Raw genomic sequence first — 25,960 nt, 5'->3', positions numbered from 1 at the left:
TGGCTCATCAGCTCCAGGCCAAGGCGCAGATTAAACTGTCACTCAGTTTATTGGTAGTGTGTCACTGTGTCTCCATGGAGAGGCTACTGCTTTGCTAAGACCATGGTATTGCATGGCAGTGAGCCCAGTCAGTGTGAAAAAGCATTTTAAGGTATTTCAAAACACACACACAGGGTAATGAGTCACGCACTGATGGGTAAGTTTAATGCCACACTGTCGAATATTCCAGGAAAAACAGCATCTTCCCAGTTTTGGCAGATGTCCCAGGCATGTGGATTGTCCTGAGGTCCCCTCTGATCGGAATCCCCCTCTGTTTCTGGGGACTTCTCAGAAATTATTTCACTTCAGTGCAGCGGCCGCAAAAAGGAGATGTCGCGAGATGACTCGCACAGATCCCAGTCTCGACTCCTCCCGCGGCTCCAGTGCGCACTGGTGCCACAGACGGAAACAGACGCACAGACAGAAACATGTTTCTCCAGATTCTCCTCGCGTGCGCGGTCCAGACCGTCTACTGCGTCCAGAGTAAGTCTATTTTTATTTAAAACCTCACAGTATGTCTCGTGATGCGGCTTTAATCACAGTTTGGGCGTAATGAAATAGTTCCTCATGAGTTTTAATTATTTGGTGTAGACTTCATTTAGCCTCTGTAGAGCGAGTACCCTCTGTGTACAGTACCCTCTGTGTACAGTACCCTCTGCGTATAGTACCATCTGTGTAGAGTACCCTCAGTGTACAGTACCATCTGTGTAGAGTACCCTCAGTGTACAGTACCCTCAGTGTACAGTACCCTCAGTGTACAGTACCCTCTGTGTATAGTACCCTCTGCGTATAGTACCATCTGTGTAGAGTACCCTCAGTGTACAGTACCCTCAGTGTACAGTACCCTCTGTGTACAGTACCCTCTGCGTATAGTACCATCTGCGTATAGTACCCTCTGTACAGTACCCTCTGCGTATAGTACCCTCTGTGTACAGTACCCTCTGTGTACAGTACCCTCTGCTTCTAGTACCATCTGTGTACAGTACCCTCTGCTTCTAGTACCCTCTGTGTATAGTACCCTCTGCTTCTAGTACCCTCTGTGTACAGCACCCCCTGTGTATAGTGCCTTCTGTGTATAGTACCCTCTGTGTACAGTACCCTCTGCTTCTAGTACCATCTGTGTACAGTACCCTCTGTGTACAGTACCCTCTGCGTATAGTACCATCTGTGTACAGTACCCTCTGTGTACAGTACCCTCTGTGTACAGTACCCTCAGTGTACAGTACCCTCTGTGTACAGTACCCTCTGCGTATAGTACCATCTGTGTACAGTACCCTCTGTGTACAGTACCCTCTGCGTATAGTACCCTCTGTGTACAGTACCTTCTGTGTACAGTACCCTCTGTGTACAGTACCCTCTGCTTCTAGTACCATCTGTGTACAGTACCCTCTGCTTCTAGTACCCTCTGTGTACAGCACCCCCTGTGTATAGTACCTTCTGTGTATACTACCCTCTGTGTACAGTACCCTCTGCTTCTAGTACCATCTGTGTACAGTACCCTCTGCTTCTAGTACCCTCTGTGTACAGCACCCTCTGTGTACAGTACCCTCTGTGTACAGTACCCTTTGTGTACAGTACCCTCTGTGTACAGTACCCTCTGTGTATAGTACCCTCTGTGTACAGTACCCTCTGTGTACAGTATCCTCTGTGTACAGTACCCTCTGTGTACAGTACCCTCTGTGTACAGTACCCTCTGTGTATAGTACCCTCTGTGTACATGCCCTCTGTGTACAGTACCCTCTGTGTACAGTACCCTTTGTGTACAGTACCCTCTGTGTACAGTACCCTTTGTGTACAGTACCCTCTGTGTACAGTACCCTCTCTGTATAGTACCCTCTGTGTACAGTACCCTCTGTGTATAGTACCCTCTGTGTACAGTACCCTCTGTGTCTCATACCCGATAACACTTTATAATGACTGCACGCTATTTAGCCTTAATAAAGCATGAACAAAGACTTAATTAATACTGAAAAAACACTTAATTAATAATGATTCTGGCTTAATAACGACTTGATTACGACCTTAATTAACACTTAACTTGCCCTTTATTAGCCTGTGCTGATTATTAAGCTACAAGAGAATGATTTGCTAATCCTGCAATGCAATAATTCAGGTAACTATTGCCTGTTAGTTAAGTCTTTTTTGAGCTTAGTGAAGACTAATTATGCTTTATTAAGTATTTTTTAAGGTTGGCCAAATTCCAGAGAAACAATATTTTCACATTATTTAGGCCTGTGATAATGATTAAGAAATGACTGAATAACACCATTAGTTCATGATTAGTTCAACCAGTAGCTAATACTTTCTTGTAAACACTTCTAAATTAAAAGAGTATTTGGGCTTATAAATATAAATATAAATATAAATATAAATTAAAGACCATTTGGACTTATAATATATAATATATATGTATAAATATTTGTTATAATACTATATTTACTTACTATACTAGCCGTTATCTAAGCTCAGAGTGTCATGACCCATTTTCTCCTGAATTTTAACTTCATCAGAGGTGGGAAGCCACTCAGAACATTTACAAACACAATCGAAATCTGTTTTGTCTGCTAACACTATCAAATGTATAGCAGCATTCTGGTTTGTGGACTCTTTGCTTTTAAAGGTTTCAAATAATTTTATGATAAAATTGATATAACTTATCAATAAATGTGTCTTTACATTTTTGAGGTCACATTTAAAAAGGTAAAAACAATTAAAACTCTGTCAGATAGGGTTTTTATAGTTTTTTGTAACCTTTTTAAATGGGACCTCAAAACCTTAAAGGCACATTTATAGTGACGTCCTGTACATGCACCTGATGAACCTGTTTGATGAGGTTTTAATTATTTTATTTATTTATTTACCTTTTTAAATGTGACCTCAAAACTGTAAAAACACATTTATTGATAAGTTCATCACACAGTTATTTAAAACCTTTAAAAGAAAAGAGTCCACAAACCAGAATGCTGCTATACATTTGAAAGAGTTCGTTATAAGATGTTTATCAGACAAAACTGATTTTGATTGTGTTTGTAAATGTTCTGAAAAATGTAATACACATCCAGATGTTTCCCATCCATGTTTCTTGGCTTGCTTTTTATGTAGAGTTGATTCCCACCTCTGATGAAGTTAAAATTCAGGAGAAAATGGATCATGACACTCTGAGCTTAGATAATGGCTAGTATAGTCTCTTAATAAATCTTTAATTAAGGCCCGTCTTTAATTGAGACGTGTTTACAAGAAAGTATTAGCTACTGGTTGAACTAATAATGAACTAATGGTGTTATTCAGACATTTTTTAATCATTATCACAGGCCTAAATAATGTGAAAATTCCATTATTGTTTCTCTGGAATTTAGCCAACCTTAACAAATACTTAATAAAGCATAATTAGTCTTCACTTTAAAAAAGCTCACAAAAAGACTTAACTAACAGGCAATAGTTGCCTGAATTATTGCATTGCAGGATTAGTAAATCATTCTCTCATAGCTTACTAATCATTAACCCTAGAACACTTTCGCTATAAAAAGTTACACCATCACTTTTGCCGGGTAATTTTTACCCGATATAATATACCCAACAAAAAGTACTTGTCATAAAAAATTGATCAAAATATGACAACACTTGATAAATTAGAGTGGTTTTCTTTTATTTTCAACTGTGGTATGTGTAACAAAATGGAAAATAAAAACATAGGAAGATCCTACAAACATGCTTGAAAATTACTGAAAAATGTGGAATTTGAGAACAAAAAATTAAAAAAGAAAAAAAAAAAAGATATAGGAAACTTGGTCTTTGGTCCACCTATTCCTGAGACATGTGAGACTTCCCTGGTGAAGGCACAGACTCCTTGGCACGCAAACAGCTACAGGAGAGAGGAACAAAAAATAGTATTTTTTCAGTGCGTAAAAATGACCACTTGATTCAAATATTGTTTTCACCATAAGAATTCACTTTGAAATCACCACTTTGTGATATATATTCATAACCACTGCACTAAATAAGGCTAGCATACACATTCCAAGAACATTCTTACTTACCTTTTCCTTACATGCAGTCAGTACACGCAGGGTAGTAATGGCGTGGACACACCGGTCGACGGCAGACATGGCACCTGTGCCGTGTCTTCCTGTCCGAGCCTGTGGGGCAGTCAGCACACCTTGATTTGGTCCTCAAAAAATAATGTGAAGCACTTCTCAGGGGTATCAGCATTTGATGCTTCTGGTGTTGGTCCTGGTGCAAAAGCAGGCATAATATTTCGTGCAGCTGTCCTGGTAGCTGCCAATGTCTGAGGCCGAGAACTCCACTGGAAACCAGAACTACTCTTGTAAGAGCTGTGTTCAAGTCTCACAATATTGGCCTCACCATCATTCTCATGGAAACGTCCTCTCCTCCTGTGACCAGCATCAGGTGTGGCAGGGAACGCATCAGACATGGCAGGGACCTCATCATGTGTGGCAGGGACCTCATTATGAGTGGCAGGGACCTCATAGTGTGTGGCAGGGACCTCATCATGCGTTGCAGGGACCTCATCAGGTGTGGCAGATGAAGTAGCCTGAATGTTGTGACCCTTGACATGTGGCAGGATCACTTGATTTTAAACACTAACACTATCACTGGGTGAAATCCACCCAAAACGTACATTACCCTCTTTCACTATTGCCGGGTGAAAATCACCCGAAAGCAAGCCTGTAGGAAAAAGTGGGCTTTGGAGTAGGGAAACACCCACACCTTCATAGATGTCAAAAACAATGGTGAAGCTACCCAGGGACTCATGACACTCAGAAAAATGCAACATATTGAAAATCATGTAAATACATTTGCTCGGGTGAAAATCACCCGGCGATAGTGCTCTAGGGTTAAGAAGTGTTGATGTTGATACTTAAATATGCATTTACAAATACATATACAAATGGTTAGTTAATGAGTAACTAAGTATGAAGTAATTATCAGTAACTATACACAGCACAGGGTAATAAAGTGCAAGTTAAGTATTAATTAATCTCCTAGGACCTGGCGTCCACATATGTGGACAACATATTTTGGGTTGTTTAGGCCACAATGCAGTTTTTTAGAAGAAGAATAACAGCATACAAGAACAGCAACAATGCAAAAATGTTCAATTTAGAACAATTTAGAAGATTTTTTTTTTTTTTTAAAGGCATATGCCTTCTTGATCCTGTCAGCAGCATTTTACTTGAGGCACATTGTTCCAAGAGGCACAATTGTTGTTTCTCATTTTGTTTTTACATTCAGGACAAATCTTGCTGTGTTCACGATCTTAATAAATAGTTTTTGCAAACCATTATTCAAATGTTTTATCAAAATGATTAAAATGTCCACATATGAAGGCATTCATTTTACATCATTTTTCTCTGAAACTACATGATGTAAAAAGATAATTTTTTGTTTTTACACTCATCAGGTCCCAATCAGCCCAAATAACAAAGAGAAATTAATCAAGCATGTCATGCAAGAGCTCGGGTCTCAGGAGGTTAATGTTGTAGTTAAGTCGTTATTATGCCTGAATCATTATTAAGTGTTTGCTCATTATTAATGAAGTCTTGGTTCATGCTTTATTAACGCTAAGAGTGTAGTTATTATAAAGTGTTACCTAGTCCCCTCTGTATAGTACTCTCTGTGGACAGTATCCTTTGTGTATAATACCTTCTGAGTATAGTACCCTCTGTATACAGTTCCCTCTGTTTATGTGTGCAGATGTGAGGAGGTGATGTTAGGAGGTGATTTTTAGGAAGTAACATGTGCAAATGTGAGGAGGTGCTGTGAGGAGGTGCTGGGCTGATGTCTTCTCTGTCTGCAGACTGTAAGGAGCTCCCTGTGTTCAGCCCGTCTCCACTGGTGGTGAAGCATGGCGACCCCGCTATAGCCACATGCTCCATCTGCAACAACGACAGCTCCTGTGACTATGAGCTCCGCCTGGAGGAGCCCTTTCAGGCCAGTGTCAAGAAAGGGAACCAAATGCTCTGGAACGTCCCCAACATGACAGAGTGGAGTTTGCAGATATATTGTTTTATATTTGACACCAGCTGTACAACCTCTCTGGAAGTGATTGTTTATCGTGAGTACCTTTCACTTGTTCTCATTTAACACATGTGTAAGAGACTAAAGCCTCTTGTTTTACAGAGCCTCCAGAGAAAGTGTCCGTGAGCTTTAGGAAACACTCGGGCCGCCTGCTGGAGAACCCCTCAGGGCCCCTGGAGGAGGACCAGCTGTACTGTCTGCAGTGTGAGGTGGAGGCTGTGGCTCCTGCTCAGAACATGACTGTGGCCTTTTACAGGGGCCTCACTGAGCTGAGTGTCATGAGAAGCAGCGCAACAGACAAGCGTCCAGTGAACGTGAACTTGTGTCTGAACCACACCGTGAGCAGACAGGACCATGGCGCCACCTTCTGGTGTGAGGCCAGACTGGAGCTGGGGCCTGAAGGCCCACAGCCCCCTCCAGTGGTCAGGTCACACAACATCACTGCCAACGTGCTCTGTGAGTGTTCACTGGGTGGACAGTGTGGGAAAAATGGGGTCACCTTTATTATTAACTAACAGTTGAAATGTACACAGTAAAAATAATAATTGTCTATGTGTCTTACATGTAGATGCGCCATGCTGTGAGGGCCAGGAGGAGCCACAGATCCTCACTGTGGCCCAGGGTGCGTCTGTTGATCTAGTCTGCAGCACTCAGGGGAACCCCCAGCCTCTGTACAGCTGGAGCCACCCCTTAGTTTCTGGCTTCAGAGGCGATGTGCTCACCATCCCCTCTGCCTCCTCCCAGCATGAGGGTCCCTACACCTGCACCGCATCCAACGCTTTAGGGGCCATCACCCGGAGCTTCACTCTCAGGGTGCACGGTCAGTATCACTCTTGTATAGTTGTCATAGTGTTGTTTCTTACAGGCTGCAAACCATGGAGTTCTGTCTGAAAATGCACACACAGGACAAACAGGGATCAGAGGGTGTGAACCAGGCGCTCATTTGGGCTTGAAGTTGTCTTTTCCAAACCTGGTCAGCAAGAGGAATTCTCACAATCTTGGACCTGTTCAGTTAACTACCCTCCTATGAAATGATTATTATTGGTATTATTGATTTTAGCTCACTAGATGAGGATAGAGCATTTGAATGAACACACCCATACACGCTTTCAACACACCGGATTGTTCTATGATCTCACTCTGTCACAATCATGTAACAGTTTGTCAGCCTCAAGCTCCTAGAGAAACCTAACTTCTGTCTCTTCTCTCCAGTGGACTATGTGCCCATCATCATCACCGTCGTAATAGCAGTGGTGCTGCTGCTGGGCGCTGTAGTAGCCTTTGTGGTCTACAAGGCCTTCTACAAGCCCCACCGGACAGGCCACTACCACATTAGTAATATGTTCCGCTTACAACGCCATGATGCCGTTCCCACCACTGAGTGAGGGATGGGCCACTGCTGTACCCATGACCATACCCACCGATAATTGAGGGAGGGGCCACCACTGTACCCACCGCAGAGTGAGGGACACCGCTGAGCCCACAGCTGAGTGAAGGAGGGGCCAGATGTGACCTGGTCCTGGTCTCAAACCATCAGGACTTGGGATGGACCTGGACTTTTAATAGGACTGCTCTGGCTTCAGGGCGTGTGTAACGGTGCTACGGACTGAAACAGGGAAGGGTTAATGGGGCAAGTAAAGTTTATTACTTGGTCTGGACTAGGGATGACCAAACTATGGTCCTGATGCCAAATGCAGCCTTGAGACCACTGTTTTTTTGTCCTCAACGCCTCCTGCTGTATTGGCCCATATGAGCGTAGGCAGTGCTTCTTATTGCAAATGTAAGTCATTCTACCTGTACCTGTCCTATACTGTCCTGGAGTTGTGTTTTGTTTCATTCACACATGTTTAACACAAACTCTGCATGTTTAGACTGAGATCTTTTCTCTGTTCCACCTTGTGATGTCATGTGGTAATACAGGAAGTGCTCCACTGTGTTTTTAAATTCCAAACACCTTCACTAGAATCATTTGGATCATTTCAGCCCTGGAATTGCCTATCTCTGCTGAACTAAAGGTAAAAGGAGCTGTTAACTTGGAAAACTACTGCTTCATGACATCACAAGGTGGAACAGAGCATTTTGAGCTGTGGAGATGCAGACAGACTAATAATAAAGGGTTACTAAAACATGTGTGAATGAAACAAAACACAACATTGGCTTAAAGCTCACTTTAGTTATTTTTGTGTACTATAGGCCCTTTAATGTTTTTCATTCTCACACAAGTCGCCATGTTCTGTTTTGGTACGAATTAGCACATTGTGTATTTTTAGTTTGATGAGGGAGACACTGCGGTGACACAATGATTAACTAGACACTACACTAGATACATTTTCTAATACCTCCAATTCCTTAGAAAAATCTTAGTTCTGAATCCAGCCTCAAGACATTTCAAACTAGTGTCGTCACAAAATTAAAATTCAATTCAATTCAAGTTTATTTATATAGCACATTTAAAAACAACCTCAGCTGACCAAAGTGCTTCACATAAAATAATTAAACACATAAAACATCACACAATGAGGTATAATTACATTATACAAAAGAGCATAAAATACAATAACAGTGCAAGTACCAAGACATTCAATCTAGACAGCTCAAAACTCATCTTTTCTCCCTGGCTTTTAATACTGAGACTTAAACTGAGATAATCGGACAGACAAAGGGAGACTGTTCCACAATTTGGGGGCTGCCACAGAAAAGGCCCTGTCACCCCTAGTTTTGAGCCTAGCTTTAGGCACAGCTGACCTCAGAGTTCTGGGAGGAGTATAAGGCTGCAGCAGCTCCCTAAGATAGGCTGGGCCCATAAAGTTAAGACATTTAAAGACAATCAGTAACACTTTGAATTTCACCCGAAAAGCAATAGGGAGCCAATGTAAAGTGCACAGATCAGGCGTAATGTGCTCCCATCTCTTAGTTTTGGTCCGAAGCCGAGCTGCAGCATTTTGAACAGTCTGCAGACGCTGTATAGAGCCCTGCTCCAGACCTACATACAAAGAGTTACAGTAATCCAGGCGCAATGTGACAAAAGCATGTATAGCTTTTTCAAAATCAGCCAGAGGCAAATAAGGCTTAAGTTTAGCCAGAATCCGGAGCTGACAAAAGCTAGCTCTTATAACTGAGCTGATATGTTTGTCGAGTTTGAGCATGGAGTCCACAATCACTCCTAGATTCTTCACTGAAGGACGACAGAAAGAAGACAGTGACCCAATCACACTGTCATGTCCAGTGAGTAGCTCAGTTTGACCAAAAACCACAATCTCAGTTTTACTTTGGTTTAAGTTTAAAAAGTTACTGCTCATCAAAATGTCAAACTCGATTTCAATACTAAGGATTAGACTCAATACTGAATACCAATTCTGATACCCCGATGATGGTAAAAAAAAAAACTATTTCTTTAGACAAGAGAATGTAATTTTCAACATGAAATAGTAGTACTTTCTTTTATATTCCCTTGTGGCCTTATATCTGTGTAATCCCTCAGTTGTTCAGGTAGGCTCCATAGTGGTCCATGTACTAGTCTGTGTCTTATACTTGTTATGATACAGCTCAAGATCATTCTTAAGCTATTCAGGAAAGGTTCATTTCTGTCCTGTAAATGTGACTTTTTTTAGTTTTGATACCTGCTCAAATGTGTATCTAGCTTTAATAATAGTTTTAGTATCGATTAGCATCTGATTTTTTTTATTCCAAACATGATTCTTCTACCTCATCTGTACATGAATCTTTGTACAGTTTAGGTACAGTGGCTTTGTGTACCACTGTGTACTTCCTATTGTAAAGCTAATGTCATTTATTGTACTGACTTTAAATTAAATAAGGTTAACATTAAAACTATACATCTCAAGTCTTGTGCCCCTGGGTACCAGAACTGAGCTACATTTGAACTGAATCATTCTTTTTTTATTTAAACCAGGGCTGGGCACTTAACGCGTTTTATCGCGTTAACTCAAAAAATAATTAATCATTAATTAATGATTTTGTCGCGTGTTAACGCAGGTCACATGTATCAGTCAAAAACACAGGATCAAGGAGCCTCAGTCCAGAGCTTCCGCGCGCCTTTTCCTCTGCTCTGCACAGACGCACGAGGCGCGGCTGTGTCTGTGCACGAGACATGACGAAGAGCCACAGAGAGCCACAGAGACGAGGACAGGCTCCGTCTGAGTTTTTAAACTCTCCAATGAGTCCGTGATCACAGAGGAACGGCGCTAAAATCTGCAAACCGAGAGCGACGCTAAAAACACGACTCAATATGTGCACAGAGGATTAGCGCAATATCTGCGGAAATGTGTTTATTGCACGTGTCATGTTTACTTTGAAAGCTTGGAAAATATTATAATCTAATATGTTTAGTAATCAGTGAGCTGGTTTGAACCAGAACTGAACCAGGACTAAACGAGGACTAAACAGGACTGACCTTTACCAGACCTGAGTCTGGACTAAAGCAGGACTAAACCTGGACTGTAGCGGTCTACTGTTAGGCTCAGAGTGAGGAGAAAGAAGCAGCAGAATGCACAGGACAACCACAGGGGAAAATGGTGTCAGCTTCAAAATGTTAAATAACATTCCCATCCTGTATTTGAATGTAGACATTAGGAAAGAAAATAAGCTAATACTGAGTCTTTTATATTATTTTGACCTCTTTGGACATCAGATCACTTCCCAGATACATCAGTAATCAAAAATCATACCCTGTTTGTCAAACCAGCACAACACTTGGTGAATACTACAGTATATTTAACCTTAAAAGGTTAAATAAAGAGCTATTAAGGAACCAAAAAATCCCTGTTCGGGCTCCTCCAGACCATGGCCAGAGAAAGTGCTCTGGGAGGACATGGTGCACTTCCTGTTTACTCTGACAACTGGAGCAGCTCCACCAGCTGACCTGAGAGACCTGGCCTGAGGGACCTGACCTAAAGGACCTGACCTGAGGGACCTGACCTCAAGGACCTGCCCTGAGGAATCAGACCTGAAGGAAGTGACCCGAGGGACCTCACCTCAAGGATCTATCCTGAGGGACCTAACCTGAAGGACCTGACCTGGACCTGACCCGAACCTGACCTGAAGGACCTGACCTGAGGGACCTGACCTCAAGGACCTGACTTGAGGGACCTTACTTCAAGGACCTGACATGATCGACCTGACCTGAGGGACCAGACCTGAAGGACCTGACTTGAGGGACCAGACCTGAAGGACCTAACCTGAACTCAATGACCTGACCTGAGGGATCTGACCTGAAGTACTTGACCTGAGGGACCTGACTTGAGGGACCTGCCATGATGGACTTGACTGAGGGACCTGGCCTGAGGGACCTGACCTGAAGGAGATGATCTGAGGGATCTGACCTGAAAGACCTGACATGATGGACCTAACCTGACAGACTTGACCTGATGGACTTGATGTGAGGGACCGGACCTGAAGAACCTGACCTGAGGGACTTGACCTGAGGGACCTGACCTGGGGGACATGACATGAAGGACCTGACCTGAGGGACGTGACCTGAAGCACCTGACTTCAAAGACCTGACCTGAGGGACGTCCCCAGCACACACTTTCTCACATACTCTCAGCTCTCACTGCAGTCGTTTGGGACAATTAGTGAAATATAGTGAGACAGGAACACCCACTGCAATCATGAGTAAATGAGCCGGGCCTCATCACTGAACACACTCAGGTCGACCTGCAGTCACCCTTTTCTAAAACTATGGTGACGACATTCTGAGACCTAAGTGTGTACTTCCTGCTCATTCATAGACCCGTACAGTGCTTTGACACTGAGGAGTGCACTGTGAAATCATTTCCACAGAGATAACAGTCATGGAAGGGAATGAAGTACAAGTAGTAAAGTACTGTACTTAAGTCAAATTTTTAGGTGTATGTCCTTTACTTATGTACATTTTACTTTTACTTCACTACATTTGAGAGCAGGTATAAGTACTTTCTACTCCACTACATTTTTGAACTGGACTGAAGGTAAAAAGTACTAGGGGTTATTTTGACCATGTTTGTGGTAACATCCTGACTGAAGTTTTCGAGTTCAAGCTTTGGCTTTGAGTGAAAAAAAATAAATACTCAAAATTCATTAAAAAAATTCAGAAATGGCAACTGATGGCCAAAATCTGTATCACTCTTTAATCAATATCACCACATTTACACTTGAACAAATTAAAAACACTTTTTTACTCTTAAAGTACATTTTAAAACAGGTGTTTAAATACTTTTACTTAAGTAGATTTTGTCATGTGATACTTTTACTTTTAGTTAAGTACTTTTTAGCCTAACAAATTGGAGTACTTCAACCACCACTGCATATACATTTAGCTTAGTGCACAGAGTATTGATTTTTATTTGATTATTTAGTCTCACAGTGGAAGACCAGATCTGCAGTAGCCACAGCCGCCCGGGGGCAGACTGGCAGAGACCTGGCAGCAGTTGTAACTCCATGAAACATAAATATGTATCTCTCAGCATGGTGTCTGTACTGAATCTAAATTTAATACATGTTTTTCCTCTTATTATCATGAGTGTAAATGATCTTACTGTGTCATTGGGTGGTCTGTTCCCAGGTCACGGGGCTGATCCACTCATGTCTATTGTTTCCGGAGACTTTTTAATGTTGTGTGCGTCACAGTTTGCGAGTCTAAGGAGGCCCTGTTTTTAGTGTTCAGTGTTAAGTGATCAAGATGAAACCCTCTCCTCATCTTCCTTCATCACCTGGAGCTGCAGAATTCAATGATCAGTCAAACCCCTGTGCGCTGGCAGAAAGGTGCTTAGTGTAACCGGCTTGTCTCTAATCAGATTATGGCTGTGTTTTCTCCGGAGTCTCGCAGTCTGACTCCAGAGGCCACTCAGTGAAGATCTCCCCGGGAACATGAGCTCTGCGGCGGGCATCGACTACAGCGCCTGGGACCACATCTACGTGTCGGACGATGAGGACGTGACCAGTCCGTTCGTGGACACGGCGAGTCTGTTCAGGATGAGACACCGGGTCAGGCTCTTCTTAATCCCGCGGGGGCTGGGACTGGGGCGGGGGCTGGGACTGGGGCGGGGGCTGGGGCAGGGGTAGTGCTGGGTTTCAGAGGACATCACAACGCTCTAAAGACCAAAATGTACATAGATGTTTTTTAGAAGTCTGTGTGTGGGGACATGCCTTCTTTTAGGAACTAAAATCAGGCCCCTGAGATAAATCCTTTAATATTAGACCAATAAATTGAAGTAAATTAAATGTATTTAAGAAAGATCAGATTGACAGGGAAAGATAAGGAGGTAAGGGGGTTGTTTCTTGCCTAAAATGCCCAGTAGTGTCCGTCATGTCCACTGTTATAAAGACAGTGTATTTAATGTGTGGGTGTTTAGAGGATGAAACGAGTTTAATGAGGTAATATCGGGATCTGCCACCTGCCTCACTCCATGATGTCATTATGCCTATACTTATTAGTTCTGCTTGAAATTTTCCACAGTATGGCATTAATATAGGCTGCGTTTACATAATATATCACTTCTTCTGTTATAGGTATTTCATTGTTAAATCTTACTCACTCGGGCTCAGCTCTCCACAGATCTGAACTCTGACCTGGTGGAGGCATTTTGTCTCCATGGAGGTAATCAAGTTCATTGCCATACTGTGGAACATTTCAGTCAAAAAAGTGCTGACATGCAGGTGTCTTTCACCAGAGAGGTTACATGGTCTCCATGGTTACATGCCAGGGGCGGAGTGAGGCATTTCCTCTGCAGTGGCCCATCACCAATCCCCCAGCCCTCTTTTTCAGCGTGGTTGATTAATAAGAAATAACTGTTCTGGGGGGACTGGGGATTTCTGTCCTCAGGAGAAATTAGCAAAAAATCATATAAATTCCTGTATTCTGCTGCATTTTAGTTTTTTTTTTCTTCCAATAATATTAGGTTAATTAAGTTAGTGATATCTCACCTATGCTTAAACCTATGCAGCAAACAAAAGGCTTGCACTATTCTTTTACATGTTATGTTAAATCATTTAATTCATTTAAAATTCAATGGTTCATTGTTCATTGCTAATGTGGACATTGTGCCACCATTGTAGCTGCTGAACTTTCCACCCATAGACTGTACAAAGAAGTGGACTAAGTCAGTGCAACATCACCCATAACATTTGGCTCCAGTCAAATAAAGCTCAGTGAGGCCAACAGTTATGGGGCGAATTTAGAGCCAGGCTCTTATATTTATATTTAGAATTTCAACTGCAGGTATCATAGCAACCAAAGAGCCAATCTGGTGCAAAGCTGTGGAAGGTAACACCCCTTCCAAACCACGCCCCAGTGGTTTAGCAGGAGGCAGGCGCTTAGCAACCCTGTCAATCAAGCCTGTTGCTAACGCTAGTGGGAGACCTGGGGACAGAAGGCAGCTGATTTGTCTCTCATTAATGTTCATATCTTCATTTAGCAATATGAACATTTTAAGACCAAAGGGACAAGCCCGACAGCAGCAGTTTTCTAATGTAAAGTGAACTGGAGCCAGACTTGATGGAGACAAAATTGCAGCCCATGATCACTTCCTATTTGGAACGTGGAAGCTAGCGGGACAGTTTTGTCCATTTATATATACAGTCTATGGTTCCACCACACAGACACACAGAACACCCCCAGTGTGATGTCACTGCAAAGTACCAGTTGTTAAACACTCTAAATAAATCCATAACATCTCCATGAAGACAAGCACAATGTTGACCTTCCACCAGAATTTGAGACATGCTTCTCTGTCCACAGTCCCGCCTGGAGCGTACAGCTGACTTTGAGCAGCGAGGAGAGCATCTGGAGAAGAACTTCACTGAGTGTAAGAGACAGATTGCACAGGCCGAGGACAGGCTGAGGGAGCTGGAGGACAATGGGCAGGAGACAGAGGACCACCAGGGGATGTCCATGGAGAGGGAGAAGGTCCAAAAGGATTTGCAGAAGCTGAGGACACACCTGCAGAAGTTTGAAAAGATGCTGGAGAAGCACAGGCGCGAGAAGAAGAAGCAGCCGTGGAACGTGGACACCATCAGCAAAGAAGGCTTCAGCAAGGTACACATGAAATCGACTTTATACTATGGTAAATCTACGTACTGTATGATGTACTACTTGCACATTTCCTTATGACAATATATTTTTATTTATTTATTTAAAGGAACACGCTGATTGTGTTATGGTAGGGCTCTAAAGTGGGAGTGATTTAGCACTAAGAGCAAGGAGACTGAAAACTCAGAGCTTCAAAAGCGAAAGTGAAACTTATAAAACATGTTAATATGTTGTTTTTGGCAAATAGAGTATTTTCAGAACAAGGTAGCATCCAAATATATTATGTGTTAGCAGTTAATACCCCATAAAAGTAAAATACACCCTCTTTAACAAATCAGACAATTTGTAAAAAGGCAGGATTATATGCTATAGTTAAACTGTATTCATTCACCTATAAAACACAGGTTAAGATTCTTACATTTGTGAATCATGTTTTATAATAGGATTGTATTTGTCTGGATACGAGCTCCTCTATAAAGTGAGTTAAGCTATAAGACCTTCTTTTCTTAAACTAGAAAGCGACTGATGTAAATCTTCACCTACCAACTGTAGCCGGTTCAAACAACCCATGACCTGTTGCCCCTGGTCACACATTACCCTCTCCAGTCTGTTAGAAAAACAGGAAGGACGTGTAAATATCCTGTTTAAAGTGGAACTAAACACTAAAATCAACTTGTTTCACCTCTAAACTGTGTATATGTTGTTGTCATTACCTACTATTCCTAGTGCTTTTTTAGAATTTCAGTGCAAACTAGGTGAATTTGCAGCTTTCCAGTCAAAAATGTATAAAAAAATGAGTAGTTGGTGCCATCACAAAAGACTGCCCTGATTGCAGCTGGGTGTTTCTCATTACAAACACCTGGCTGCAGGAGTGGAGTCTGTTCCTTATACCTCCAGACCACGCCCCTCCTCCCCCTCACTCTCCTCTTTAGTCCCCCAGACCCGGCCCCTCCTCCCCCTCACTCTCCTCTTTAATCCTCTAGGTACTGCCCAGTTTAGCAGCTCTGTTTGGAATGTGGTTGTGGGAGTAGTTTAAGTGTTTAGTTTGGTTTAGTTTAGTTTACTTTAAAATGCATTTCTTGGTACTTTTTAAAACAGAAAGGGTCTTATGTTGTTGTGTCTCTGGGTTAAAACACTTCACACACATTATCCTCTCCAATAGGACTGCGAAATGTATAGAAAAATCTGACACTAATCAATACCAAAACTAGATACGCATTTGACTAGGTATTGATACTAAAAATTCCCATTCACAGGACAAAAATGAACCTTTTCTGAATCACTTTATAATGATCTTGAGCTGTATCAGAACAAGTATAAGACACATAGACTAGTATATGCACATGGACCACTGTGCAACCGACCTGTACGACTGAGGTTTTACACAGATATAAGGCCACATGGGAATATAAAAGGAAGTACTTCCACTTAATGCTGAAAATCACATTCTGTTGTCTGAATAAAGAGGTATAGGTATCATCAAGGTATCGGAATCAGTATTTGAAATTGCATCGAAATCAAGTTTGAAACATTAGTATCGTGAAATAACATTTGTAACATTAATCTCCCTTAGAACGTATACATTCTTTGCCGTGTTGAGTCTGTTTTATGTTTTGTGTTTCCAGAGTGTGCTGAACATAAAGGCTGAACCACTGGAGCCAAAAGATCAGGACGAGGCTCAGAAACACCAGAGCTTTGTGGACAAATACAACAGCCAGATCCGGCACTTTGGTAAGACTCCCCATGGCAAGGCAAGTTTATTTGTATAGCACAATTTGTACACATGGACCACACACAGGTACGCACACACACATACACCCCCCCCCCCCCCCACACACACACACACACACACACACGCACACGTGCACAAACTCATTACATTGGACATTACATTGACTTACATTCATTTCCTTGAGAAATTATCCTAACCTTAAAGTGCATATGACAGGTTTTCATGTTTTTCTAATTCTGATTTGGTTTAGTGAGATAGTCCCTGTGGTCAGTATTTAGTAGTTACCACATAGTTTTACATCAGTTCAATTTGTGGGACAAAGTTGAGAAGAAAAGTACAAAAATACAGTTGCATTGATTTCTAAAACAGAATCATTCTGCCCATGACATCATTCTGCCCACAGAATACTCCATCCAAAATGCAAAGACAATTTACGCACAAGGAAGACAGTTTTCTGGCATTTTAAACCTAAATAAATGTGTTCATATATTTATTATTTTAATCATAACTATTGAGCAATTTACACAGGTTAGGTAACAGTCATGGAATTACTGCTGCATGTGTCATATCTGCTGCCCGTGTCCAACCAGTGAGTCAAATTATAAACTCCATGAAACAAAAAATAATTTAAAAAAAAGTCAAGATAGTGAAATGAGTGTCATATGCACTTAAACTCTATCACCGAAAACCTAACCTAAACCTATTTATTCTGTCCATATACTGAGAATGAGACTTGTATGTGTCTCTATCTGCAGGTTTAGGCTCTGGACACAGGTTCAGTTGTGACTGTAGAATCTTTTTTTAAAACAGTTCGAGAGCAGACAGATATAGTTCCCTTAATAACCGGACGCACTAAAGACAAGGAAATGTATTTGGCTGGTTTCAGCAGAAACAATCACAGAACAATAGAAGTCAGAGTATATAAACACAGGAGGGACAGAGGTGGAGGCTCACATAACAATAGATGCACTTAACAGGACGCAGACTAACACGGGGTTTTCCTCATCACTTCATCAGAGTCGGGACGCACTGATACTATACTGGACTCACATATCAGTGCTGATGTTGAAAATGTTGATGGGTTGGACATCAGTTCAGGCTATTTCTCATTTTGACCTATAAATTGGTGCACACAGCAGAAAGTGGAGAGATAAATTGACCCTCACAGAGTCAATTTCAATCCAATCTATTTTAGAGTAGTGTTTAGTGTTTTTAGTGTTTCTAGTGTTTTGTTTGTTTTTTTTTTGTTTTTGTTTTTTTTTAGTAAACAGTAACAATTTATAGGGTTATCCTGATTTAGCTAAACAACATAGAGTTGTTTTACTCTTAATTAATTTAACATTTTGAGGAGTAGTAACTACACACTGTAAAAAAACAAAAAAAAAACAAAAAACATTCAGTGCATTTAAAACTTTTATTTTGTTTAAAACATTGTAAAAAAAAAAAAAAAAAAAAAAACCAAACACCTTTTCCATCTTCAACCACAGTGAGACCCACTTGCAGAGGTGCCCAGGAATAAAAAGAATACATACAATACAATTTAATATTGAATGTTAACGTAATTTAAATTGCTTTGAAAACAAAACAATTATTTTCTTTGCATATGAATCTTTGAGAGAAGGAAATACCACCACAATCTGAAGGGCATGCTATTCTGGGTGGCTTAGAGGGGAAGTTACTGAAGAAACAGGAATTAAAATTATCATGAATAAATTTGTGACCAAATATAGAAACATAACCATGATGTTCAATTATATCATCGTTATACCCATTAAACCCCTTCTTGTAGTATGAGTTTGTTGTTTGGTTTTCCTTTAGGACTTTAGGACTACAAAGTTCAATCTGGTTAATACACGTTTAAACAGGTCTTCTCTTGCTGGAGACAATTTTCTGTGTTAAAAACAACTCCGAAATATTTTACCCTGAAATTGTTCCCCTCTAGTTTGTGCTGTGTAATATCACCATACACTGTTGGTGTTTTCAGTCTCTGCTCTCTCTATCACAGAGTTCATGTCTGATCTTGATCTTAGTCCTGGCTCTTCGCTGGTTGATTTTTCAGTGCACAAAGATTCCTCTCATGTTCTCTACAGAGATCAGCATGGAAAAACATCCAGAGAGATAAATTCACCAAAACATTAAACAAAAGAACAGTGAACATCGCGATAAGCTGCTGGGTCACTACTGGCATTACTCTATGAAATCCTTTTAATGAACAATGAATCTCCATTGGTGTAACATGCAGCTCAACAATGACCACCTGCCCCTGGTTCCAGAAGTAAATTTCTCATTCATTTCTTCTAGAGACGTTCCGAAAAATAAATAAATAAATACAAGTATGACAGCTCAGGGTTAATCAGCTATGACCACAAGACCAATAACTTTATTTAAAAACTGTTTCTGTTAACTTTACTTATCGCCAGGTTAGTAAAACATTTCACTGACTCTTTTGTTTTAAATGTGCTTTGGACTTAAAACAACCACATTATGGATATTAGTAAACCTCTGAGACGCCTTTGAACTCGGAATATTTGAGTCTATAGTCTATGGGAGAATGAAAATGCAAAATTTACTTCTGAAACCAGAGTGTCCTGTCACTTTTTCCTGCTCACCTGAATGTGTTGTGTCATAGGTCTGCTGCGGCGCTGGGATGACAGTCAGGGGTATCTCTCAGACCATCCTCACCTGGTGTGTGAGGAGACCGCCTCTGCCCTGGTGCACATGTGCATCAGCATGGAGTTGGAGCAGGTCAGTCACATGGACAGTCACATGATCCTCTGTGCAGTCACATGACCCTCATGTGTGTATTTAACAGTGTGTGATGTCCTGCTCTGTCCATAGAAACAGGCTCTGATGGGGCAGGTGGCTCATCAGGCTATTGTCATGAAGTTCATCTTGGACTTGGCTGAGACGCTCCGAGTGGACCCCAGAGGCTGCTTTAGACACTTCTTCTCCAGGATAAAGGTGTCACTCACACGTGCACGAGTACTGTTTACCCAGGGTCCTGGATGAAAGAGGTTTAAATGCCAAGAACAACTTTCCCCAAAGAGACAATAAAGTTTACAATTACAAAACAAAAATACAACACACTTCAAGTCTTTTTAAAGCTCTGCCTTTTTCACCACAACAGCCCAATACAGTCTCAAGCTCCACTCTCTCCAGGTGGTCTATACCGCTGCTCAAACTGCTCAAAATTAGATTCATTTGAATTCTGAAGTCACTTTAGCAGATATGGTATTTACCTGTGCTGTTGTTTCTGTTCTCTTGTGAACTTTAGACTGCAGATCAGCTCTACCTGGATGCATTTGACAAAGAGCTGGAGCTACTGAAGCAGCGTGTGCGGAGCTGTGCAGAGGGCCAGAGAGAGGCACAGAGGAGAAAGGCAGAGGGAGAGGAGGAGGAGGAGGTGGAAGAAGAGGAGGAGGGAGAGGAGGAGGAGGAGGAAGAAGAGCAGAGAGAGAGGAGGCTTGGGCCAGGTGGGCTGGACCCTCAGGAGGTCTACAAGTCCCTGCCACAGGTACACAACTCACAACATATTACTTTTCTTGTGTGTGTGTGTGTTTGTGTGTGTGAGTGTGCGTGCGTGTGTGTGTTTGCATTAAAGACGCTGTACTTGATATTTACTAAACACTGTCCATCTTAAACAGTTTGTACCGGTCCAAAGTTATTCTTCACTTACCTTATGCATTCTGCGTATCCTAATTATTCATTGTGATGATTGTGTGTTGAGAACTAGCATGCTAAAACACACTTCCTGATTATAAGACAATAAAACCCTTTATAATCACATGCAGACTGTACACAGTGGACTTATTTTGATCTTAAGAGCTGCTTGTACATTTTATCTGTACTGGAGCAAGACACATTTTGCTCAGACACATGGGAAAAATCAGGTACAGGGCCTTTAATTTATATACTTTGCATTCTTTTATTTTCTAGTGTTTAATGGTTAATGTAATACCTTGAAAAACATATATTCTCAGTGTCAGCTGGCTGGCCTCTCCACAGATCTGACCTGTATAACTTGGTCTGGTGGCTCCACCTGCTTGTCTCCATGGAGATTAGTGTTGTCACGATTCAGGAAAGGTCAATTTTTGTCTTGTAAATGTCACTTTTTTAGTATCGATGAGTGAGTATCAGTATACACTCAAATGAGTATCTATGTCGATTAGTACTGATTTTCGATACTTTTGACAAACCTAATGGAGATAGGTAAGTTTAATGCCATACTTTGCAACATTCCAGGCAAAGCAATTACATTTATTATCTCTATGAAGACAAGCAGCAGATGGGAACTCCAGAAAAAAAGTTAAATAGTACACAAATCATATTTTTTAATTCTGTGACTGGTATTTCCTGTTTTGTATAGAAAGCTGTTCTTTTGCAGTACTATTTCACTACTTTCTGCTGTAGTGCCTTTACTCACTGCTGCTGACAACAGTGGGGGAGTGACAAAAATGTATTATCTCCTTGGCGCTTCCTGATAACCTTGTAACTGTGTGTGTGACCCATAGACTATATATATACATGGACAAAGCTAACCCCGCTAACCGCCGTGTTTCAAATTGGAAGTGAGTTTGCATTTCTGGCTCCATCGACTCTGGCTTCAATTTACTTTCACTCTCTGTAACAGTTGCTGTCAGACTCATTCTGTCTTTAAAATGTTTGTATTGACCCGCTCTACATGATCCTGGGTTTTTTATTCCGTTATTTTGTCCGTAAATCAAGATATGAACATTAATAACAGACTAATTGTGTGCCTTCCTTCCCCAAGCGTCCGCTCCCTGCTAAACAAGTGATGCAGGTGAGAAGGGGTGTTTTCTCCAGCAGCCTCGGTCCTGATTGGCTCTTTGGTTGCTATGATGCTCACTGATGGAGTTCCACATAAGCAACTCTGCTCCAAATTCGCCCCTATAACTGCTAGTCTTTATGAGCTTCATTTGACTGGAGCCGAACGCTGTGGGTGACGTCACACTCACTTAGTCCACTTCTTTATATAGTCTGTGGTGTGTGGTTCTTATCATCATGTTGTTTCCAGATAACCTTGTAGTTTTATGTGTGTGACTGTTCAGGAGATGCAGCGAGGCTTTGCAGAGAAAAACATGGAGCTGCTGCAGAGGGCCATGGACACACTCCACCCTGAGGTGAGGACGTGCACCGTCTGTCAACAGGGAGCACCCACACAGCACACTACAAACTCAGTCCATCCATTCATATTTGCTCCAATTAGAAAATAGTTTTGCCCAGATTAAGTTTTGAATGTGTTTATGAAGATGAACATTTTTGAGGTGAACAACCACATTTAAAGCTGTTTGAATGGTTAGTACCTGGAGGGAGAGGAGGAAAAGGGTCTGGAGGACTAAAGGGGATATCGAGGGGAGAGGAGCGGCGAGTACGTATCCACACTTCAAAAAGGTGTTTGTAATCAGAAACAACTGTAATCAGGGCAGTTCTGTCATGTAGTACTTGAACTTGCAGTGGCCACTGGACGCAGCTCACATCCATTTTTATACATTTTGACCAGGAAGTTGCACTAAACTTGCCAAAAATGACTTGGAACAGTAAACAACACTATTAAAAAATGATATACACAGTTTAGTAGTAGTACTAAAGTGGATCTATTGTTTAATTAGACTTTAAACTAATCAGTACATCCAGAACGCTGCTGCTCGACTTATGACTAGAACAGGAAGTATGAGCACATAAGTCTTGTGCTCAAGTCTCTGCACTGGCTCCTGTGGCTCAGAGAATAGACTTTAAAGCAGCTCTGCTTGTGAACAAGTCTCTCTGTGGCCTAGCACCAAAGAACATCTCCCACATGTTAGAGCCACATGAACCATCTCACACTCTGAGGACCTCAGGGACTGGCCTCCTAAATAGAATTATCTACTGCTCCTAGTCCTTTAAAAAAAAAAAAAAAAAATCACAGGGGGCTGAAAAGCATTAGATTTCTACAGAATCAGTGAGCAAAGCTGTAAACTCTGTTAATCTGAGGTGAGAGAAATGTGATTTTATTTGTAAATTATAGGGTGACTAATGAGCTCCTTCGTTTCACGTGTCACTGAAAAAACAGATCTGATTGGACGATCATGTTTCACTGGACTTGACACGTGACAGTGGGGAGGAACAAGACTGATACCAATCTGTATACAAAATACAGAGAAATATCAGTCTGGATTTACCAGGCAACAGAAACATCTAAATCCCCCTTAGTCCTCCATACTGCATTTTTACATCGAGCATTTTAGGCTTTAAAGTAAAGATTAGGCAGTTGAAAAGACTTGTATAAATTGTGGTTACTGTGCAAACTTTCTTATCTGCATTTATAGCAGCGTTAGGAGTGATTCCCTTCAAAACATTGATTCATATTTTTGAAACAGTCCTTTGCTGCCCTCTGCTGGCTATTGTTGTAAATCATTGAAAGCATCGACCATGTAATATTCCAAAGGTTGTTGGATATATAAAACTGCCTTAGAAACAAAAATAAATGATCACATCCTAAACGTCAATATATTTTCAATTCAGTATGTGTGGCATATATTCATAACTATGGTTGTCAAAAGTATTAAAGATCAGATACTTATCCATTGAAACTAGATCCTCATTTGAGCAAGTATCAATACTAAAAAAGTCACATTCACAGGACAGAAATGAACTTTCCTGAATAACTTTAGAATGATCTTGAGCTGTATCAGAACAAGTATAAGACACATAGACTTGTATATTGAATTCAAGTTTGAAATTTTAGTATCGTGACCAGAACTATTCATAACATCTGTATTTTTATAGGAGGCCAAGTACCACCTGAGGAGATGCATCGACTCCGGCCTGTGGGTCCCAGACTGTGGAGAGGACAGAGAGGAAGAGGAGGAGGATGAAGAGGAGGAGGACAAAGAGAAACAGGATGAAGAGGATGTTGAAAAGCATTGATGCAAATGTAATTAAACAATGAAGCCTCCCTTATCTGGCATAATGGACTCAAATGTGTTTACTGTGGCCCTCAACTAAGATGATCAAACAGAATGACCATAGTTGTAGTTGACCATAATGTGCATTAGTCGACTAATTCTTGTATTTAAATTATATGGATTTATACGGGACAGCAGCAGATTACCAGTACACTCGTCATTTTTATGTCTTTATATGAATACATTGTTTCCTAGTACTTTTTTCAGCATAAGTAGTAGTTTTTAGTATGAACTCCTGTGCAGGTGTAGCGTGTAGTGAGTGCAGTTTGGGTCAGATACATAGAGATACAAATGTCAAAGCTCTCCATTTACATTCTTTAGTTCTCTAATAATGATGTTTTTCGATGTATGGGCCACAGGTTTACGCAGGTTTACACAGATTTACACAGATTTACACAGATTTACACAGATTTACACAGATTTACACAGATTTACACAGGTTGACATAGGTTTACATAGACTTAGCTCATGTACGTTTAAAGCTGCCCATGGACAAAATATCCAGATTTTACCAATGTATTTAATTTAAGGGGAATTTTGATATTGCTCTTAACATACTGTAGTATTTGCTATACTCAGCCTTACTCTACTCGGCCCTGTTTGGCCTGGTTGCGTTTCCATTACCTTTAGAATCTGATATCCACAATAAACCAATATTCATGGAAACTCTGTGGTACCCATGAGTTCTACCAACACTCTGATCAATCTTGACCTGGAATGTTTCACACTATGGCATTAAACTCATCTCTCTTCATGGAGAAAAGCAGCTACTTCCCACTAGGCCAAGTTACTGGTCCGATCTGTGAAGCGGTGACGCTGTGTGCATGTTTTTAAGGTATTTGCGCACTAAAAACACCTGGAATTTTATAAATGCAGGATAGAAAAGTTTAATGCTATACTGAGGAACTTACCCACAGGTTGATGGTGCAATTCCAGCTCCCACAGAAGAGTACTGCCGTTGTGTCGTTGGGCAAGACACTTAAATGACCTCACCCCCAGTGTCTGTGTACAATGGTGTATGAATGTGTGTGTGAATGGATGAGTGTTTCCTTGATCTAAAGTGCTTTGAGTGACTGGAAAGTGGAAAAGCGCTCTATAAAAATGTGACCCTTTACTGCGGAACATTTCAGGCAAAGAAAATGACATCTCCATGGAGACAAGTAGGTGGGGAACCTCACACCGGTTACATAGTTTATAGGACAACACTGAGTGATTTAGCATTTTGAGGCTTGTATTGTTTATAGGTTCAAAGTGAAAATATCAAATACCGTAAATTTCGGACTAGAGCGCACCTGAATATAAGCCGCACCAGCTAAATTTGAAAAGAAAATCAATTTTTGTACATATATAAGCCGCACCGGAATATAAGCCGCAGGTTTTCATATTGTAACGTGAGATATTTACACAGAAAGACGGTCCATGGACATGCTTTTTTTTAAACTGTGCCTGAAAATTGGCACCGACACGCCTTCAACACAGGATGAATATACCTGCAGGTTTAGAAAATAAAGCTGTACCAACACGGGCCATCTGCTTTTATTTCCTTTTGTCGTCTTTACATTGACCAAGTTCGATTCATGGATGCCGAGCTTACGTTCAGTGGCTCTATTTCCTTCTTTATCTTAAAAACTGCATCATATCTATTTCTTTGTGTGTTTTCCATGATGTGGGCGTGTGCACCTCTGTCTCGCTTTTACGTTTGCAGCTAGAGAGCGCCCCTCAGTGGCCGTTATCCAGTAAAATTCTATAAATAAGCCGCACTGTTGTATAGGCCGCAGGGTTCAAAGTGTGGGAAAAAAGTTGCGGCTTATAGTCCAGAATTTACGGTAGGTCTTAATTGTTCCTGATATTTGATCTTTAAACAGATTACTCACGGAGTCAACATCCTCACGAATAAAACTGTCAAATGAACTGACCACACTCGCTTTCATTTAAAGGAACTGTATGTTTGTTTGTTTTTTTATTTTAAATTCCATAAACTTGTCCTCTCTGTGTCCCCTGATATGAGATAAACAAGTAGCTTTTACTGATAACAATTTTAATGCTGATTTATTCTTGATTATAAAAGCTTGATGGACAAGTTGTTCATGTTATAGTTCATGTTTTATAGTTATCAGAAAGAAGAATGAGCCTCTCGCAAGTCTCTCATTTGGGTTG

General features: G+C 41.1%; 2 protein-coding genes across 2 annotated transcripts; both read left to right on the top strand.

Moving 5' to 3' along the window:
• Positions 1-455: 455 nt before the first annotated feature.
• LOC117385522 (intercellular adhesion molecule 3-like) lies at positions 456-9,929 on the top strand. The gene is made up of 5 exons (XM_033982847.2): positions 456-522; positions 5,858-6,115; positions 6,181-6,534; positions 6,647-6,898; positions 7,291-9,929. Exons 1-5 carry the CDS (start codon positions 468-470, stop codon positions 7,461-7,463), a joined length of 1,092 nt encoding a protein of 363 aa, XP_033838738.2. The 5' UTR covers positions 456-467; the 3' UTR covers positions 7,464-9,929.
• A 2,997-nt stretch (positions 9,930-12,926) lies between these two features.
• cdc37 (cell division cycle 37 homolog (S. cerevisiae)) lies at positions 12,927-23,787 on the top strand. The gene is made up of 9 exons (XM_033982427.2): positions 12,927-13,062; positions 14,816-15,112; positions 16,732-16,837; positions 19,468-19,583; positions 19,677-19,799; positions 20,113-20,241; positions 20,287-20,352; positions 21,908-21,979; positions 23,625-23,787. Exons 1-9 carry the CDS (start codon positions 12,946-12,948, stop codon positions 23,763-23,765), a joined length of 1,167 nt encoding a protein of 388 aa, XP_033838318.1. The 5' UTR covers positions 12,927-12,945; the 3' UTR covers positions 23,766-23,787.
• Positions 23,788-25,960: the final 2,173 nt, after the last annotated feature.

This window comes from Periophthalmus magnuspinnatus, chromosome 1 (genome assembly GCF_009829125.3).
Source record: "Periophthalmus magnuspinnatus isolate fPerMag1 chromosome 1, fPerMag1.2.pri, whole genome shotgun sequence".
Lineage (NCBI taxonomy): Eukaryota > Metazoa > Chordata > Actinopteri > Gobiiformes > Gobiidae > Periophthalmus > Periophthalmus magnuspinnatus.
Note: the sequence above shows the minus strand (reverse complement) of the source record. Positions and strands in the feature narration are given on the sequence as shown.

Bases quoted from the DNA above. Each gene is read 5' to 3' on its own strand.
- LOC117385522 (XM_033982847.2), top strand. From the start codon at position 468: ATGTTTCTCCAGATTCTCCTCGCGTGCGCGGTCCAGACCGTCTACTGC. The intron at 523-5,857 runs GTAAGTCTATTT...CTCTGTCTGCAG, and splicing joins GACCGTCTACTGCGTCCAGA to ACTGTAAGGAGCTCCCTGTG. The intron at 6,116-6,180 runs GTGAGTACCTTT...CTTGTTTTACAG, and splicing joins TCTGGAAGTGATTGTTTATC to AGCCTCCAGAGAAAGTGTCC.
- cdc37 (XM_033982427.2), top strand. From the start codon at position 12,946: ATGAGCTCTGCGGCGGGCATCGACTACAGCGCCTGGGACCACATCTAC. The intron at 15,113-16,731 runs GTACACATGAAA...TTGTGTTTCCAG, and splicing joins GCAAAGAAGGCTTCAGCAAG to AGTGTGCTGAACATAAAGGC. The intron at 20,242-20,286 runs GTGGAAGAAGAG...GAGGAAGAAGAG, and splicing joins AGGGAGAGGAGGAGGAGGAG to CAGAGAGAGAGGAGGCTTGG.